Source organism: Nycticebus coucang, chromosome 4 (assembly GCF_027406575.1).
Source record: "Nycticebus coucang isolate mNycCou1 chromosome 4, mNycCou1.pri, whole genome shotgun sequence".
Lineage (NCBI taxonomy): Eukaryota > Metazoa > Chordata > Mammalia > Primates > Lorisidae > Nycticebus > Nycticebus coucang.
Window position 1 is genome coordinate 27,421,652 of NC_069783.1, and position 14,417 is coordinate 27,436,068.

General features: G+C 48.4%; 1 protein-coding gene across 1 annotated transcript in view; it reads right to left on the bottom strand.

The window, feature by feature from the left end:
• Positions 1-14,417, bottom strand: part of LOC128584279 (ALK tyrosine kinase receptor-like) — a 55,041-nt gene that overhangs the window by 12,395 nt on the left and 28,229 nt on the right. Inside the window, exon 4 of the mRNA XM_053589322.1 lies at positions 6,666-6,828. Within this exon, the coding sequence (XP_053445297.1) occupies positions 6,666-6,828 (163 nt within the window). The remainder of the gene's footprint in view (positions 1-6,665; positions 6,829-14,417) is intronic.

Genomic DNA, 14,417 nt, shown 5'->3' on the forward strand with positions numbered 1-14,417 from the left:
CTTTTGACCTCATTTGCATGGCCATTTGCATCAATCTGCATGCATTATGAATCATTCTGAACTCTTCCATGTGTTCAGATTTAGTCAAATTGTTGTATTTTAGAAATTATTTGTTCCTGCCCCGTTTTTCCCCCCCTAAGCCTTCTTTGCTGTTTCTCCTACCCGCCCTGCCAGTCACATCTGTGTCCTGACCTACTTGTTGGTGGTGGTTGAGAAGGAAAGTGGCCTGAGTTCTGAGTCCTAGACTGGTTCTCGTCCTTGCTCTGCTGGTTGTGTGACCCGAGGCAACTTGGTCACCTTCTCAGAGCATCAGCTTTCACTACTGAGGAAGAAAAGGACAACAAGGACCCCTGCCCTCCTGGGCATAAAAGTGGTTTGAAAAGCTTGCAAACTGATGTGAAGCACAAGATAGGCCTCTGGGCTGGGTCAGCTCGACAGAGTCCACAGTGGACAGAAGAGCCTGGAGCCAGGTGTCAGCAGGTGGCTTGTGTTCTCCTTGGTGGTGGCCTGTGCCCCACATTTCCAACCTGGAGAAAGGCTAGCTTAAAGTTGTGGGGACAGGCAGCTGCCTGCCTGGACTAATTGTGGGGGTCCCAGGATAGACCGGCTCCCTTGTCAGCCCCCACGATGAGAGCTTTGCTTCTTTTGAAGTTTTCAGCTGCTACTGTAAGGCTGATCTCCTTGAGGGGGGGATGTGCCACAATAGAAAAAGCAAGGGCTTGAGTGCAGACAGGCCTGGACCAAATCCCGAACTCTGCCCCTCAGAGGTAGGTAGGACCAGGGCGAGGCTGGTGAGGTGCCTCCTTCCCAGGGGCTGAGCCTGCACCCAGGTGGCCCCGAGATCTGGTGCCTCTTCCAGTCCTTTGCCCAAGGTGCTGGGCTTGCCTCTGCTTGGCCACTAGCTGTGTGACCTCGGGTAGGTTACTTATCCTCTCTGAGCCCAGTTTCCTCATCTATAAAAAGGAGAACAAAACACCTACCTTGAAAGGTTGTCTGAGAATTAAATGAGATAATTCTTATCACGGACCTAATTCGGTGCCAGAGCGTAGCTGGTGAGTGACAAACGGTAGCTGATGGCGGGGTGCACCCCTGCGGGTGAGCCTGTCCTCTTCTTTCCCAGGGGTGACTTCTGGGAGTCAGGAGGAGGCAAGCAAATGAGAATAAGGACCAGATAGGTAGACAAGAGGGTAGCCAAGGGGACCAGCTTTGGCCAGCACCCACCTCTGCACAGATCCACCCTGGATCCTGTGAATCACATCACACAGACTCGTGTCAATAATAACCTCAGACTCAGTCTCTGAAGCTTTCCCTGGATCCCTTGTCAACAATTTATTTTTGATAGTTGACAAACGACGAGAAATTAATATACCTGCCACTCAAGTGGGGAAAATGACTCACAGTGATCCAATTTACTGGAAATTACAAGATACTGCTCTCGACAAGTTGATGCTGTAATTTTTTTGTTTTTCCTCATCTAAATCCATGTCCCCTGGTCAGAATGGATGTTTATTGAGTTTGTGTTTTGTATTATTGACTGTGAGCTATTGTTACCTGGTATAATTGAGTGGAGAACTTTTTCTAAATAAAGAATTAGCAGCAAATCAAGTGGCCACCTGCTGGAACCTGAAATGAGCGCCCAGCTGGTGTACAGCACATTGGCTGTGTCCACAGCCACCTGGGAGGGGACACTGCAGGGGAGTGGACCCTACTTGGAGAAGCAGAAGCTCCTCATTTCTCTCCTGTGTTGCCCCCCCGAGAGCAGGAGAACTGTGCTCTGCTCTGGGCTCTGCCTAACTCCCAGTGGGACCCTGGGCAAGTCCCTTCCTGTCTCTACTGGTTCTGTTTCCTCATCTGTGAATTCAGGATGGCAAGGACAACCCTGACCATCCGACAGGGTCATTGTGAGAACACGTGAGATGCATTAGTGTGGACAGGGCTTGGTCAGTAGGAAATTTCTGATCTGGCGTATAATGGTATTATAAGCCAGAGGGCTGACACCCCTGGGGTCAGTGATGAAGGGCCTAATTACTTAGGCACGTGCCCCTTGGTGGGGTAGTCTCAGGTTTCATTCCTGTTGCACCAGTGAGCAGCTTCACTGTCCACTTCTTCCCTCTGCACCTTCCTGACCTGGGCAGCACCTCTGAGCTGGAAGGGACCTCAGGTACCTCTCTACACACCCTCCCTCTGCAGATAGAGCCTCTGGAGAGAAGGGAAGATAACTTTTAAGGTCACAGCAGGCACCACCATGACTTTGTATTGGTGGCAAAAGTTGGATCCACACTTGGTTCTTTCTTCAGCCCATCCATCTTTGCCTGGTGTCTCCACCTCTGACTTTCCCTGCTCTGTGCCCTTCACAGCAAGCGCTGTCTGCATGGTTGCTTTGGCAATTAATCATGCCTCTGACGTCTCTCCCAGTATTGACTGAACTTGATTGGCATTGTGCACTGTATTGAATTTATCTGCCTTGTGATCTTTCCAGAGACTGTGAGGCTGCAGAGTCTCAGTCCCCTCTACCAGTCCTGCAGCATCTACTCAGTGTCTGCCACAGACTAGGGCTCTCTGATTCAGCGCTCGGCACACAGTTGGGCCCCATGGCTCAGTGCCTGGCACGGAGTAGGGCTCTCTGATTCAGCACTCGGCACACAGTCGGGCCCCATGGCTCAGTGCCTGGCACGGAGTAGGGCTCTCTGATTCAGCGCTCAGCACACAGCAGGGCCCCAGGGTTCAGTGCCCGGCATACAGTAGGGGCGCTGTGGCTGTTTGTGGGTTGAGTTGAATGATGGTGTCACCCGGCTTCACATGCTGGTCCCTGGGGCCAGGTGGGGAAATGAGTGTCTTTGATGCAGACCATCAGGAACAGCTGTGGCCCAGGTCAGCTGGTTCCAGTGGGGATCCAGGGCCTTTTGTATATTATGTCTGAAGAGCAAGCGAGCCATGGGAGAACTACCACCAGGAGCTGTGGGCCATGTTTGTCAAATGTTTTCATACATGGTCTCGGTGTGGCGGAGCAGGTGTGGGGAGGCTGCGGGCTGGGAAGGAGGTTTAGCCCCAGAGAGGTGCAGGGAGAGAGAGGGATGAAGAGGTGAGGTGACACGGTCCATTCGAGAAGCCTGTCACAGGTACTCTCGCTAAGGCCTCCCCCAGTGCTTGGGGCTGGGCTCTGTCCCTGTCTGCCTCTGTTTTATAACTCTGAGGATGTCTCTCATCCCCTCCATTCCTGAGGGGATGTCCCATCCCTCAGCATGACTCTCACAATCTGTGCTCTTCTCTTGGCATGACAGTGGCTTCGCACCTTCCCTCCACTCCAGCCACCCCACTCTCATTATGGTCACTCAGAGCACAGCCCCCAAAGCCCCTTGTCAGGTTCCTGTCACCTCACCTTTCCTTTTCAGCCAGGTGCTATAGAAGAGCCACTGCATCTCACTGCCTGGCTGCCTCAGCCCCCAGCCGGGGTGCTAAGGTTGTCACAGGTCACACTGGCCCCACCTCCCACCTACCTCCTGCCAGCCCCTCCCTTCCCCTCCGTCCATCTTCCTCCTGCCCTGGGTGAGCCCTTTCCACTCTGGCCTGGGTGACGGGATAGCCTGCCTCTCTCCCACTCTCACGCTGTCAGCAGAGTGAGCTGGAGACATTTGGGGTGATGCTCCAGTTCCCAGCCCTCGGCCCCCACAGGCTGGCCGGGACTTGAGCAGCACCGACTTCCTGTGCCTACAGCAGGCACTGCATGGCTGCTCCCTCCTCCATGCAGGCCCTCTTGGCTTCTCTGTAGATGACTCTTGTCACCTTCAGACTGAGCCCAGGTGCCTGTCTCCTGGTGGATGTGGCTCATGACTCAGGCTGGTGCAGGGCCCTTCTGGCAGCAGCACCTGCGTCAGCCTCCACATCAGCCTCCATGCCACAGCCTCCACTGGCTGCAGCCCCCCTGGGGCAGGAGTCGGGTACTAATCTCCTTATACCCTTGGTGTCAGGCACAGCATCCTAAGAGGTGCTTAACATGTTTCCTTGAGATTTGCAAAGCGGGAGGGCACAAGTCCAGACACCAAGACACACGGATTCAGACATAGTGACTGTGTCATCCCACACTGTTTTGACAGACGGAAGTGGCAAATCAAGGACAGGGCAAGCTGGGGATGGAGGGAGAGATGAGGTCAGAGCGGACCAGAGCCCCAAACCAGCCACTGTCTTCTCCTTCCTGGCAGTAGGGGAAGGAGGGCAGGGTGGGAGATGGCCCAGGACGAACGGCCAGTTCAGAGTGGGGGTGCTTTCAACTTTACACGTCCTCGAGGAGGCCCAGGCAATGATGGTCCCACCTTGGCTTAAAGTAGGTGCCCCAATAGTGTTATTCCCCTCTTCCTTTCACCTCCCTGACCAGCAGGCAGAGAGGTCAGTAGGAGCGTCTGAGACCCAGGGCTCAGGCAGCGGCCATATGCGCTGGCAGGCAGGCGCATGGCCTCAGGCAGGTGCTCCACCTTCTGTTTCCAAACACCTTTTTTCATGTCTTCCATCATGTCCCCTGTTTTTCTCACCAGATAAACTATACTTAATAAGTAATAATAATTAGTATGGAGAAAAAGTCTCCCAGAAAAAGGAAGACTTGGTTTTGATTCTTCCATTCTGATATGTCCTATCTTGGGCCAAATCAAAATGTCCCTTCTACTAATTTGGACATTTCAAAAATGTCCTGCTTCAATAGAAAAATGGTTCCTTCTGCATACTTCTAATGAGGAACTTGCTGGGCAGTGCTGGGGCCACGAGCTAGTCTCAATATTTCAAAGAGATCAGTGGAAACAGCTCTCTGATTTGGGCTGGGAGTCTATCAATGCGATGTGGCAATACTGTGGTGTTTCACGCAGATCGGAAACTTGACTAGACTTAGATAGGGTTGTGATTAATAATAAATGGGAAAATGAATGAATTATTATTTAATAAGTGTAGTTCTTCTGGCAGGCCCAGTCTTTAAAAACAGAAAAAAAGTCCTTGGAGAAAGAAAAGTCATCTGCCTGCGGGACAGATCTGTTCTTGGAAATCCTGCCTGGCTGCTGCCCGCAGCCTGATGGTGCCATTGCTGCAGCTGATTCTCTGCCCACGGGCCAGGGAGCACCTGCCACTTGCAGACATCATGCTGGGCACTTGCATGCTAACTCACAACCAGCTGAGTTGGTGTTGACAACTCCTTGCCTCTCACTGATGGGGAAAGAGAGTCTCGAGTGATTATTAGGAACCACCTGTGTGAATTGGCTGGTAGGTCTGATCCAAGAGGAACCTCCTCCTCCCAGCGAAGCATCTCCTGTTTGTCCCCCTCTGTGGCCAGACTGGCTTTGCAGTTTCCATGGGCAGGAGCAGGACCATGGGCTCTACTGGGGGCTTACCATGGGGGTCCCTGCACACCTCACAGCTCCTCTGCTTCCTTCTTGGTTTTTGTATGTGGGATGGGCTCAGCAGGAAGCAGAGGTCTGGCTTGCTCTGTGTAGAGAGCCCAGAGGTGGCTGGATATTGAAGGGACACTTCCTGGTGGTGTACAGGCCCTGGGGCCACTAATTTGATTACAGCCAAACCTTGTTAGAGCTTTCCTGCCTCCAGTGCTGTTTAAAAAGCACTTAGGACTCTCCTCAACACATCTACCCCAAGAGCCCAGGGATGAGGCTACCACAGGATACATTAAACTCACCAGGGGAAACAGGCAACCTGAGAAGCCCTTTCCTTCCCGGGAGCTGAGGATGTGACGGATGTCGGGGGCTGTGGAGCTCAATTCCTACCCACGTCCAGCCTTGGGGGCATTTGCAGCATCAGTACTGCCAGGGCTCCGGTGTGGGCACCTGCACCGGGGCAGCCCTCAGCAGCCTCGAGTTGGTGGCTGCTTCTGCCTGGTGTGACCATGGGGAGGCTCGTGACTCTCTGAGTCCCAGGGTCCTCATTTGTAAAATGAGGCCTTGCCTGGTCATGGATAGAGCTCTTGTGAGGGTCTGATCAAAGGCAGTTGTTCCAAAAGACTAATGTCGACATTACTTGTGAACTTGTTAGAAATGACAGTTCCTGGACTACACTTGAGCCGCACAGAATCAGACACTTCTGATCAGGCGATCCTGAGTGGGGTCTTGCCCTCTGGGTTTTAACCAGTCCTTCAGTCTGCCCCCTTAGCTTCACTTAGTGCCATGGCCTTGAAGTGGCCAAGTGGAGTCAGGCCTGCCCCCAGCCTGGCCTTGCTCCAGTGGATATTGGGGGGTTGGGGATGAATGTTCCAGAACAACTCGCTCTTCTTTCCAACAGGGAAACGAGGCTCAAAAAAAGACCATAAGCCTTCCTGTGTGTCATACTTCTGTTTCCCAAACATTTTATATGTTCTGTCTCATTGGAAGAGCATCAAGTAACATTCAAAGTACAGTGCATCATAATTATCATTATTAATAATTGTTCTGGGGCTACTTCATGCATGCATAGCATCTCCATGAACACCCTATGAACTAGAGAACAAGAGATACACATTCCTTGGTTGCTGTATTTTACTATCCCAAATCTCCCCATCTCTAGCCCTTGTACCCCACCATGGGCTGAAGTCTATGGCCTTTAATCCTGGGGTACCCGCAGGCATGCACCCACAGGCAGGGCTCCAGTCCTCTTCAGGAGGGTGGGGTGTGCCCCCCGGCCTCCCCCTCCTCCATACGCACCTGTAGGTGTCGGTGGCTGGCACTTTCCAGATCTGGATGCCCTTCAGTGGGCCCTCGCTCCCCACCACCACACTCAGGTTGGAGTTCTGATAGGCGTTGTTGCACTGGGCCTGGGTGGGGCCATAGGGCCCACTGGCACCGCACGTGGTGAACAGCCAGTGAACTGTGGCACAGAGGAGATGCAGTCACTCATTCAGCCGGTCCCTCCCTCCTCCAGAAGCCTCCTGGGGCTGCCTCTGGGATGTCTGCCCCATGGCCCCAAACCTACGTTTCAAGATGGCAATGAGGTCAGGGCTAGAAATGCCAGTCAGTCATTCAAACTGCAAGCTTCTGTTGAAAGCCTACTAGATCCTAGACCCTGGGTCAGATACTAGGGTAGAGACAAAGCTGAGGCAGATAGGGCCCCAGCCTTACAAGAGACCAAAAGAGAAGCAGCCAAACACAATACAGGGCATTAGGAGAGTTCCAAGGAGAGGGAGAGGGCCCCTTCCAGTTGGGACAGGCTTGGGGAGTCTCTTACTGCGTCTAGCATAGTGCTGGGCAAACAATAAGTGCTCAGTCAGTGCTATTGGGACTGCATCTAACGTACTCTCCTTTGGCATCTGCATCTGGGAACCTCTTAGCTCAGAGAAGACAGAAGGAGTGAATTGGATGCAGAGTCAGCCCTATGACCCCACCTGGTCCAGGGCCCAAGACACATTCCTCTCCTTTCCCTAGTCTCTCACCTACTTCCTGGGGCTCTGTGTCCTCACCCAGTGTTCTTAGGTGACCTTCTGGGGGTCTGAGTCACGGGAGCGCTCAGCACAGACCCTTCCCCACCCCTTCCTGTCTGTGAACCATTTCCTTCCAATTTTTCTCTCTTTGAGCCAGGCCAGACCTTAGGGAGTTCTCAGATCTCACACTGGCCAGAATTCTAACATTTTTACAACCTGTTAAAACTTTAAAGGACGTGTTCTTGATAAATGAATTTTACTTAAAATACGCAAATCTCATAAGACTGCAGAAATTCTTTTTCTTTAAAGAGAGACTGAGTTGAATTCTATAGAAGATGATGGAAAAATTAATTTGGTTGTACATAGTTTTTGTTCACTAAAACATTAAAGTGAAAAAAATTTTAAAGACTTTGAACTAATTCAGTGATGTAAATGTGAAAGTTTAGTTTGAGTTGCCAAGATAAACAGTAGCTGGAGATTACACTGGGCAGGCTGGACAACCTGCCCACTGGGCCAGTTGTGGTGGGTTTTGGTCACACTGCCCTGCCCTGAGGTTGGGAGACGGAAGTACCAGTTGGGGCTTTACTACATGATCTGCTCAATGCTGAGTGCTTAGCACTTTTCTGGGGCTTCTTTTTATTTTTTTTCCAAATAAAGATGTTGATTTCTATTTGGTTTCTGATGGGTCATTTCAAGGACTGGAAGGTAATAACAATGGCCTATTGTTGGTCTTCTGATGTGTTTGTATTATTAAGGGTGTGGACACGTTCACGCAAAGGACTCTGAAGAAGGCATTTTTAAGCAGAGCTTGGTTGGTGTCTTGGCTTTTACTTCCTCCAGTGCCCAAAATATACAGGGTGGCCATAGAGTTCGTGTGTAATTTAGCTACACTATTTAAGTTGCACATGAACTTTATGGGCCCCCTGTATATGTGGACTGTGCCCGAGGGGTGATGTTGAAAGAACATGGGCTTTGGTTTTAAGTATTTCAAATTGTGTATAAAACCAGCACACTATACCCCATAAATGCATTATTGTACACAGCTATGATTTAATAATAAAAAAATAAAAAAAAAGAAGATACTAAAATTACCAACAGACATAAAAAAATAAAATAAAATTTCTAAAAAAAAAAACGAAAATATGGGCTTTGGAGTCAGCAAAAACAGCTGGGTTTGGGGGCAGCCTCATCTCTGATCCACTGGGGCACTTTGATCTAGTTTCTCTGCCTGTGAGAGAGGCTGGGCTGGCACGTTAAAGGAAGCAAGGCAGTGTGAAAGTTCAGTGTAAAGCCCTCGACTCTAAAGGTTAGGGTGCATCTGAGACTCCTGTCTGTAGTCAAGGCTGGTGCTCACCCAGACAGCAGGGTGACAGCTGGGCATGTGGCGGGGGTAAGAGTGGGGGTGGGATTTTGATTTCTGTGACTGTGGATTCTGCATCAGCAGCACCTGGGAATTTAAACTCAGTGGGTTGGAGATGAGGATGTGGGCAGCAGGAAAAGCTCAGGAAGGGAGTTGGAAAGCCTAGTCCTCTCCAGCCTGTTCTGCAGACCCAATCTGTGCCTATAGCAAGAGCCTGGGGGTGGGGCGGCCTCATCAATTGGAGGCAGAAGCATGGTGGATGGTTTAGTCAGCTCAACAATGGAAATGAAAGAATCCCTCTCTGTCCATATATATGTATGTACATAATTTATGTGGATATATATTTTTTCCTTAAGAGCAGTGGTTCTCAACCTGTGGATTGTGACCCCTTTGTAACAATGAAAATACATCCTGCATATCAGATATTTACATTATATTTACGATTCATAACAGTAGCAAAATTACAGTTATGAAGTAGCAATGAAAATAATTTTATGGTTGGGGGTCACCACACATGAGGAATTGTATTAAGGGTCACGGCATTAGGAGGCATTAGGAAGGTTGAGAACCACTGCTCAAGAGTGTGCTGGGGAAGAGAGCTGAAGACATGGGCTTGGCACCCTACTGGGGGCCTCCCCTTCAGTGGAGCCCAATTCTAACTTCAGCCTAGGTTAACATTGTCCTGAAGGTTCTGAAATGTTCCCAAGATGTTGGGCTATCACCATTATTAACCTAAAAATTGAGACCAGTTAACATTTTTTTTCCATATCCGTGCTTTCTTTTCTCTTATCCTTCCTTGTCACAGTTGTGCTTTAACTACACTGTTTGGGCAGATGGTCGTTATGACGACCCTCTCTCCTGTTTAACCCTTCCTAAGTCATAAGTCTGTACGTATTTATGTTTCTTGTTCATATCAGTCCTATCTTGACATCTCTCTCATCACTTTTGTTGTCTAGCACTTGTTTTAAGGTAAATTACTTAAAACAATGAAAGAGCTCATAAGAGAAGAATTCCTTGAATTCATGGATGCCAATAATATATTTTTCCTTAGAATATGGTAAATAATCTACTCCATTTTCTTCTGATATAAAGTGTTGCTGTCAAAACGGACATTAATATTCTAATATTCCTTCTTAATAAATCACTTGCTGCTTTGGTTAGGTGCTCAAAGTATTTTTTTCTTTTTCTTTGAAGTCCAGCAATTTTACCAGAATTAGCTTTGCACTGCTTCGTTCTGAGTCAGCATCCTTAGCTATTCAGTGTATTTAAAGAGTAGTTTCTATAAGGATATTTCCCTTGAGTTGCAGCTTGAGCGTTTTGCTTGGTTCCCATTCTTCGGTTTTCGTCTTCAGATACTCCTATTATTATTCTTCAGATACTCCTATTATTTCATCTTCAGCTCTCCCTTGCCTCTCTTTGATGTAGGTCATCTTTTTGATTTTTAAAAATGTTCTCTTTTTGGGCAGCACCTGTGGCTCAAAGGAGTAGGGTGCCGGCTACATATACTGGAGGTGCTGGGTTCAAACCCAGCCCTGGCCAAAAAAAAAAAAAAACACACACACACACACACACAAATTCCTCTTTTCACCTCTATTCTTGCAAGGTATTAACTGTTGTGTTTATTAACTCTTTGTTTCTTTTAGTCTAATCTTCCTTTCTGAAAATATTTTTTCTTTTATTTTAAATTCTTTTCTGAGTTCTACCACTGAACTTTTGAGCTCTGCTTATACTGGCTTACATTATTACATCACGTACATTGTGGTCTCTGCTCATTTGGAAACAGAAGGTAACAATTACGACCTGTCCTGTAGGCTCATCTTCAGGCATGCTTTCATTCTTTTCAGGGGCGTTATTCTGCCCTTCGTGCCCTTTATTTTAATTGTAATTTTGTATGGGGTTTGAACTTGACACTCTTCTATTACGCATTTCTATAAGAAATTAGTTTTCCTGAATTTTTAGGGTGCGGGAGTTTTTAAACTTCACAGGGGTCCCTCAACTTTTTTCTTTTCCCTGTAGTGTTAAAAAATATTGCAGTTTGCTTTCTGAGGTTTCTGGCTCTATTTCTTTCTTTTTAGCTGGACATTCATTCATTCATCCACTCATTTATAGACTCTATTACCCCTTCCCTACTCAGCACTGATTTCACTGCCACAAGTTTCTTCTCAGTGGGGACCCTTTCCGGAAAGAAGCCTTGGTGGGCGTGTTGGTCCACCCTTCAGAGATGGCCAAGGGCCGCAGGCACTCACACACTGCTGGGTGGGCAGAGCCTCTTCGGGTTTCAGCAGTGTTCTCAGATTGGCTTTCTATAATTTCCAGGGTGCTCTGTTGGCTACTTTGGAGTTCTGTTCTCAGGCTCGTAAGGCAGCCTGTCCTTTCTCTGTGCAGGTGTTGAGACTACACAGGTCTCCTGGCTGCTGACCCTCTGTCTTCACTCGCTCATGTTGGGATGTGAAGGGAAGGCCTTATCGTCACATTTTGTTGTAAATGTTGTCCATGGGTTTTCAGTTTTGACATATGGCTTTTTTGTTTCTTATGCAGGGATTCAGCAATGACTAAAAAAAAAAATCTATGCTGTTACTACAATCACTGCCATCTTCCCAGAATCCTTGAAAAAAATTGTAATGTAGGAATAATTGGAGCTCATTTGCTATGGTTAGCTCCTTTTTACCGTCTGGTCAGAGCCCTCACCTACATTCTTATTCTCGTAACTGCAGGGTTTTCAGGTTATACCTCAGGGACCTTTCCCATGACCATGGCCAAGAACCTGCCATTACATCATGTCCTGCCTGTTTTTGATATAGCTCTCTAAGTATAATTTAACCTTTTCCTGATAGTGCTTCCCAGACTTAGTGAGTTGTTTGGGGCTACTTGACCCTTCATGAAATGGCCCCAGGTATGCATATTTCACTCTGGCTCCCTTCTCTCTCTGCCGTGTCTCTCTCTATGCTTAGGACTGCAGCTCGACCTCTACGCCTGGCCTTAGTTTGTGTCCAGTGCCAGGTGAGAGGTTTGAGTGGCCCTGCCCCTCTCTCTGTCAGGCTGAAGGGCAGTCAGCTGAAGGGAGCCTTAATGACACCGTTTTGGAATATATTTATATTTTGGGTGGTTCTGTTTGGTGGATGGTGGGAGGTGCTGGAAATCTAACCACAGACCAAAGGATGTTACTATATTCTGAATGAACAGTGTTGGGAATAGTTAGGCCTTCCGTTAACATGTATTTAATTAGTACATCTATGTAGCACCTTCACCCTCCCCTAAGCTTAGCTGCTTATAATTTTCATAGGGAAGGAGGAAAAATTGTTACTTTTACATCATAAGATATGTGATCACGCAGAAAAGTTAATCAACTAGTCAGTGATTACGGAGTAAGCCTGAGGCTAAGTGAGGAGGGGCACAGGGCCTGGGCTCTTTCTATAAGATAAACTTTTCAGTTGCCGAATTTTCCATGTTGTTCTTCTACTTTGTTTCTCGGACTGAATTAATTTGCATGCATGTGTATGCGTGTACACACGATCGGCCATGCGCATACAGGCACCACATGCTTGCACACACACCTGTGCATGCGTCTCTGTGTGCACACACACACACACACACATGCACAGACAGGTTTTCATTCAGGCCAAGCTTCTGGTTATTTCTCTCTGATGATGAGAAGTAATGACGACAGTTATAACATCGCCCCTGCCTTTTACCCAATGCGTTCACACACGTGATCTCCTTTATACTTTTTCATCTTTGTTCCCTTTGCTGCACACACAGTTCCTCTAGGCAGGCGACTAATGATGCTGGAGTGTTCCAGGAACAAAGACCAGAGGCCCGTGTCCCTTCCTACAGGGAGGTTTCTCGGTGAGGAACCTCCGAGTGAGCTAGCTCCCATCCATGGGGCAGCAAGGGAGGACCGCTGAGATAAAAGCTGCTTTCAGGACTGAATTACCCTAAACAGTTCTGACATCCAGAAATCTGCAGGAGGTTTTAATGGCTCCTGCGATGGCTGCTGTGCTGAGTCCTCTGCCACCCCCTGTTCCCCAAGGGAAAGTCAGCAACACGTGGGAGAAGAGAAAGGTCACAGGGCAAACACTATCCTGAAAGCAGAGCTGTAAAAATTAAGTTAAGGGAGGCCTTGGGGCTAATTTGGTTATTTCCAAGTTGGTTTCAGGCCAGAGTTATGCTAATAAAGTATTTGATATTGAGACGGGTGCTGTGGACTCTCACTCATCTGTGGGCTACATTTAATGAACTTAGGTTTGAGGCTCAAGTTGGGAGAGGTGGTGTTTCAAATGCAAGATCTGCCATGCTCAGGTCTGAAGAGTCCTGGGCTTCTGCCCTGTCTGCTGTTGTCTGCAGACCTGGAGAAGATTTGATCTAGTATGTCAACATAGGAGTTATGTTATTAGGATTCACTACCTCTGGTTAGAAGGTCCACTGGCCTCTAAGAGAGAGGAAAAAGGTGGGAAGCCATAGCCCCTCGGTGCTTTATTCTCAGTGATCCTGGCTTAGTGTTTGTTCTAACTCATGATGAGCTACAACAACACAATAATCCTTACAAGACCCTCGAGATTGTAATAGCTCTGACAGATGGGCAGGCGGAGGTGCAGGTTGCCCAACAGGCCAGGGATTTGGAGCTTGAAGGAGGTTCCAAATGCTGAGTCTGGATCTCAGACCCTCCAGAATGAATTGGGGAACTGAGATTCATGAGAGGGTGGACAATCTAATGTCAAGGGCAGAAGGGAAAGCAGTAGGAACCATTAGGATTAAATGGTGGATCAAGAAGAGAAAGCAAAGCATGGAAGACTAGGGGGCTAGAGAAAAGAGAACGGATGTTCTCTTACTCTTGCCTGCAATGCAGTCATGGCAGCTGGAGACACAGCAGCCATTTTGTAACCTGAGAGAAAAAGGCCAACAAGAGTTCAGAGCTCTTGACATTATTAGGCATGGAACTAAGGGAAGTACTCACTGTTAGGGCCACTGAGTTAACATCAGCAGTCATCTGTGAAATAACTTTTGTTATGTGACTGGACTGCTCACAGGCCTACTTCAACCTGGGACCTACTTCCACTTGAATGGAGACTCCTATAATTGAACTCTCCCACCTACCTGCAATGAAAATATTATTGACCAGAGAATCCTGTTGCTCTCCCTGAAATAGCAAATGACACCTTGGAGGGGGCCAGGTTTCCAACACTTCCTCAGACCCTGCACATGGCCGGCCTTCAGCCTGCTGTCTTTGGTGGAGAGCCAGGTACCTGAGTCATGCCCTCGGCTCATTCTGCTCTGCCAAACTGTGCTCCCCTTTCTCCACCCACTCTGCTGCGTCTCAGCACACTCATGGTCAAGGCCTTTAGAGCTTATGAGTGCTGTGGTTGTGTTGTGGAGGGCCTTGAAGGCTTCCCAGGTCATAGCAGCCTAGAGTACAAAGTAGGATCCATAGATTAGTACCCAGTGTGTTTTCCTGGTTGTGCTCTGAGGCTCACCTACGGGAACTTGAACTTTCCTCCCCTGATACCCTATCTGCCACTGTCTCTCCAGCTCCCTAATTGGCTTCCTATTTGTCATAGCACATCACTCTGAAACTAAGCTGTCTGTGCAATGGTTTGTTTTCTGCTCCCCTACGAGGTGCCAGCTCTGTGAGAGCAGGGCTTCCTCTGCTTCAATCGCTGCTGTATGTCCAGGCCCTAAAAC